We start from the raw sequence: 6,000 nt of genomic DNA on the forward strand, positions 1-6,000 counted from the left end.
TTCCTGCACACGTTCATTTCTCCAGCGTCACACAGATCCATGTAGACACAAAGAGCTGAGCTCATCTTTTGCTTCATTCATTGTAAGCATTGGGCCAAACCCAGTGCGTACGGCCAGGCAACTGGAAAATAACTTGTCAAAACCCATAAAACCAGGAGGGGGGTGACTAAATGCCCTCAGGGCGACAGTTCGATCAATGTCTCCTTGTCCTTTCACCAACGCAAATTAGATTCTAGCCATGCATGAGAGGGAAGTGTGACCCTGAACTGACTGGAGAATCAGACGCAAAGCTTTGACAGGTAGGAGCAACATCCAGGAACAGCAGCGGCGATGCTGTGAAGTGGGTGGAGCCCCCTCAGCCAATCATTAATCCAGACATTTATTTCAGACAAAAAGCTACATCTGAGCTAAATGGTGGAGATAGGTGTTTCTGTTCCTCCTTTACTTCTTTTTAAAAAATGTTAGATGACTGTAGGAAGCAACTGTGGCTTTAACTATTAAAAACATTTTTTTAAATCAATAAAAACACATGGGAATTTGCAGAAATTTAGATTTTTGTACAGTTTAAAGTTAAGGTCCAAATTCTTTAATTTATATGATCTAATTACACTAAAAGACACCGTGGCAGCAGGGCTGGAAAACTGGAGAGATTGATTCTCCATCCACAGGCACCACAAGACAGCAGCTTTACTGAATTACATAATATAATAAGGAGTTAAATCAAATAGCAGCAAGTATTAAATGAGATTTATTGTTCTGGTCCTTCTCATAAGCAAAAGATGCTGATGAAAATGATTTTTCTAAATCGGGGAGGATGAGGAGCAGCTGAGAAGGCTGAGAGTTACTGCTCGGTTAAGGTTTCACAGGTCAGAGAGCGATCCTGGGTCAAAGGTACAGTAGCAAGGTCACAGAGGAAGATAAACGGATCAATGCTTTAAGGCGAAAACATCTGTGGCTCTGCTTAGAGATGTTAACAGATTTAGTTAATTTTGTTACAGACTCCCACACACTGCTGAAAACACAAGAAGCAGACCTCATTTCTTATTAAAACAAACTGTCTTAAAATAAATTAATCATTTATTGCCGAAGCATAATGTTTCACTGAAAAAATTAGAAAAATCCTTCCTTTAATTTGAGTTCATTCATTCAGTGTGAAAAAAACATGTTAAGAAATAATTGCTTTTAACAAAATCACTGATGGCACAATTATTGGCATCCCTGCATGTTTCCATAGCATCTCACAAGGTTAAAGCACGCAAAGAGACGATCTCTCTGGACCAATCGGTGTCCTGGATTTTCTCTTTAGCTCAGCTCACATGTCTCCTCTAGGGTTTAAGTCTAAGGACCAAGATGGCTGTGGAAGACGGATGATTTTGTGTCTGGTTAACTGTTTTTGTGACCTATTTTCAGTTTTTTGATAGAGGCCACCAGCTTTTTGTCAAATTGTCCTGGTACTTCAGAGGGTTCCGATGCCTTGCTCTCTGACAAGGTTCTCAGCCCCTTTGGAAAAGAAATGGACCCAGAGCTTAGCAAATGCTTCATGTTTCTCCACCCAGCTGGAGTATTTGTGGCTGAACAGCTCAATCAGTCTCATCTGAAAGCTCGTGGTTCCAGTTAAAGTCAAAGTTGAAGTAAGAAACCTCTCCTGTTTACATTTGTGATGGTAGGACTGAAGAGGCTTCTTCTATGGTCTAATGATTATAATGGAGACCTGGTATTCCATGATGCCACTGCTTGCTGTGGTTCTTTAAATTACCTTTGACCTCCCTTATCGTCATCCTCCTTGTTTTAAGTTAAATGTGGGTTCTTGTTCAGCCTTGTTTGTCAAAGATCCAGTTGTTAAAAACTTTTTTAAATATTTCTCTGACTAGATATGGGCAAGTTCTTCCAAGCCATTTACTGACAAAAATCTGCCTCACTCAAACAGCATGTTTTCTTGTCTTTCCCATTTTTAAGAGTGGCAAACAGAAACAAGCTTCTTGAGTCAAGTTATGTTATTTCGTACCACGATTTGTAAAACATATACTCAAATTAAACGTTATTTTTTAAATTTTTGCTTTGAGATAATGCTGCTGAAATAAAAGATTAATTTATTCTCATATTTCTTTTACTCATCTTTACAAGGAGTTCCAATAAATATGTCTGTATCTGTGCATCCAGGAGCATGCAGTGCTTCTACAGCACAAACTCACAGCCGCATTTAGAGACGCTGCTTTCTCCAACTCTGGCCACTGATTTCCAATTTCTTTTGTTTGATGACCTCAGCAAGAAAGACCAAACGAATCACTAACCTGAAGATCTGATTATCCAAATTCCCAAACAACAAATTAAACTAAAGGCAAAAGAAAAATACACACTGGAGGCAAAGTCTGACAAAGTATTATTAATGCATTGGTCAGGACATCCTTTCCATCAGTGAGACAAAATCAGTGAAGAGGAAAAACAGTGAAATCTGTCCTATGTGTCACTTGGAGGGTGTTTTACATCCAGGAGACTGTGTGTGCTCGTAAAACAGGCAGTATTTTTTATTTTTTTAAAGAAGACAAACAGCCGATGTTTACCCAGAGATAGGAGCAGCTGCTGCACACCTGCCCGCAGCTCGCCTCCTCTCCTCTCCCAGCGACGCCCGGTCTTTTGTTGCAACAGGCAGGCAGGTGATGAGCGCCACACTTTGGCCAGGGTGTAGATGTCAGCGCCCATTTAATTACCGTCAACGGCCTTGACGAGTAAAATTCAACCAGACTGATCGTCTGCATTAGGTGCCGTTACATAGAAAACCTCTGCGTGTATTTCAGTGCAAAATAAGTAGAAGAGCTGAAAATTTCCATAAATCATTTCAACAACATCAGGAAACTGCTCCCCTGGGTGATTATGTGCCTTGTTGTTGACTGAGACATGAAACAGACTTGCTGACATAACCATTAGTGCCTTCCCGTGCCACTTTTTATAACCACTTAAACCCTCTTATAACAACTTTAGTTTTATCCTGCCTACCCATGATAAAAGCGCTGATAGAAACCTCTCTAGGAGTAGCTTTAAGTTAAATTGAAAATCAAGGAATTGCACACATTGGTCTATATTTATCCAAGCATCACGTTCTGCATGCTTGCTGAAATCTGCAGGGCCCTCAGTTCAAATATAGCCTGTATGAGGGAACAGTGTTGGTACAGTTGGGCTTCAGGATTGTGAATGGGATTATGATATTATGATATACGTCTGTATTTATTTGACTCCTCAGCCATGCCGCACATAACAACCAGTGCTCAATGCCAGTATCACTTTCTGCAGAGTGAAAACAATGTTGGCATTGCACTCGTGTCACTTCAGGCTGCTTTGTGCAAAATAAGCACCAGAAAATTATTTCAGCCTTCCAAAAGGCTTTTAGCAAAACGATTTAGCTTTTCCACCAGAGAAGTCAGGCTGCAGTTCAGAGTTTAGGTTCACTGGCTCCAAGATCCTCTTTAATCGTGGAAAATTTGGGAGATTCGCCAATAAATCGATCAGTTTCTCCTTGACCATCTTTGACTCAGGGCTAGCAGGTAAAAGACTGAAAACATTTATTTTTCCCCCCATTTTTCCATTAAATGCATCAAAACTAAGAATTTCCACCATTTTCGGTATTTTGGCATTTTTGTGAGATGAATAAAAACAAGATAAAGGCTACAGAGGTATCCTTCCACGAATAAACCGGGATAATCTATTAATCCTTGAATTTCCTGTTGGATTTGACTCCTATCAAACAGCCTTCAGATCGACTTTTTCAATTAAATTCTTTATCTGGTTTATTTTGTTTGACATTTTCACAATAAACTGTATAATGATCCAAGACAAACAATTTCTTATTTTGTTGTACACTATTTGACTTAACTAAAAATTGCAATAAATGGGATTTGATTTTGGGCAAAAAAACTGTAAAAATTGTTTTTTATTGTGAACTTTTCAAGCTTTTTGCAATCTATTGATTTAACCATTCTCCACAATATTGTGAAAATGGTGTAGAAACCACAAACAAAGCCACGTTGTTTCCTAGAAATCGACAGGTCAGACCTCAAAGATAATTGTAAACTGGTATCGGCCAGGAAGAACCTGATCGGTGCATCTCGAGGACACATTTATTGATCTAAAGTACAACTGAAGTCAAAAACAACTAGATCCACACACCGGATTAGAACATTATGGGCTTTTGTACAGAAGGGGAACAAAAGATGAAGATGCTTTGAACAAAACTAGATGTCAACAATAACAGCATAGGACTACATGTTCTGTGCTTTCTATCCGTCCATATGACTTAATACTTGTTGTTTGTTCATGTTTCATTTTCAAGCATCTATAGGCTACAATGCAGCATATAAATATCTCATCCTGTGGATCTTGACCTTTAACGTTAAACTGAGATTAGACTCCGTTTTACCTCCAAACAGCAGCAGCTGCAGCAGCGCAGCGACGCTTCCCGGAGAGAAACCACAACTTGGATCCATATTCACGAACCATAGGTGAAAGTTTCCCGATGAAGACACGGTTCCAGAAAATTTCTTTCAGTCAGGGAGGAGGAAGAACAAAGCGATGATCGTAGCGATAAAATGACAGGAGCGCGTCCTCTGCTCCGGGGCAGCGGGATAAAGTCCTCGGTGTCCCACAGACGGGCTGCTGTTTGCGGCTCCTCTGGCTGCTGCTGCGCTGCTGACTGGATGGAGAGGGAGGAGGAGAGGAGGAGAGGAGGAGAGGAGGAGGAGGTTCACTGCTTCACTGCCCCGCTGCTTCCGCAGCAGGTAGCGCAGCATCCACAGGAAATTTAAGAGCATAATTAACCGGCAGGCCAGTCATGTCATTAACGCTCCGCGGGGAGGAAATTATTAACAATTCACTTTAGATGTAAAGTGTTTCAATGTGGCAGGTTGAGAAGAGGTGTGGAGTAGAAAACATGTCTTCCTGCGACGTTATTAGATTTGTTACAAGTGGAAATGCAGAATTTTATTCATTTAGTAATTTATTTCGTTTAAGCATTACAATGTTTTTGCAGAGTATCCTTTGAAGAGGAGATAGCTCTTAAAACCAGGGGCGTTGCTAGACATAAAACAGTACTGGGGCACAAGCTCTGATCATAAACGTATTCCAGACACAACTTCCCTAGTTATTTATTTATTTTATCATTTTTTTTAAATACATGTGAACATATGGTTTCCAAGTTTAGACATGTAAATGCAACATCAGTCAGTCATTTTCTACTGCTTATTCCACAGTGGGTTGCAGGGAAGCTGGTGCCTATCTCCAGCAGTCTATGGGCAAGAGGCAGGGTACACCCTGGACAGATCACCAGTCCATTGCAGGGCAACACACAAACAACCATGCACACACTCATTCATACACCTAAGGGCAATTTAGAGTGACCAATTAACCTAACAGGCATGTCTTTGGACTGTGGGAGGAAGCCAGAGTACCCAGTGAGAACCCATGCACAGGGAGAACATGCAAACTCCATGCAGAAAGACCCCAGGCTAGGAATTGAACCCAGGACCTTCTTGCTGCAAGGCAACAGTGCTACCAACTGCACCACCGTGCAACACTTTTTACATTTTCACTGCACGACCTTAAGTCTTTTGCTGTCCAGGGCTGCAAGTATAGACGATGGGTAGATGGTCCTGGGTGTGACTTCCAGCCAGGAACCACTCTGCATGCTTGTGTGGGTTATTTCTGGGACCTGTGTGTTCGGTTAACTGGTCTGTCTAAATTGCCGTTAGCAATGACACTGTGTGCAGGGTTATTTCTCTCGTCTGCCTCGGTGATGGACCGTTGGCTTGCACCATTGTGGATGGGGTTTTCCCTCCACTGTCATCTTTTAAAGTGGATTTTTAGGCACTGTGTTGTTGAACAATCATAAAGTTTTCTCTAAACCTTAATCTGAATTTTGCACAGAAACGCAGTTGTGTGCCAAGTGGAACTGGTTCTGGTGATGATTATGCTGAACACTAAATCAACTCCCAGTCCTGTCAGTCTGTGAGA

At 41.2% G+C, this 6,000-nt stretch overlaps 1 protein-coding gene across 1 annotated transcript in view; it reads right to left on the reverse strand.

The window, feature by feature from the left end:
* The window catches only part of ret (ret proto-oncogene receptor tyrosine kinase), a 43,233-nt gene extending 38,562 nt beyond the window's left edge, over positions 1-4,671 (reverse strand). Inside the window, exon 1 of the mRNA XM_047350680.1 lies at positions 4,412-4,671. Within this exon, the coding sequence (XP_047206636.1) occupies positions 4,412-4,478 (67 nt within the window). The 5' untranslated portion in view covers positions 4,479-4,671. The remainder of the gene's footprint in view (positions 1-4,411) is intronic.
* Between the last annotated feature and the right edge of the window lie 1,329 nt (positions 4,672-6,000).

Source organism: Girardinichthys multiradiatus, chromosome 22 (assembly GCF_021462225.1).
Source record: "Girardinichthys multiradiatus isolate DD_20200921_A chromosome 22, DD_fGirMul_XY1, whole genome shotgun sequence".
Classification (NCBI taxonomy): domain Eukaryota; kingdom Metazoa; phylum Chordata; class Actinopteri; order Cyprinodontiformes; family Goodeidae; genus Girardinichthys; species Girardinichthys multiradiatus.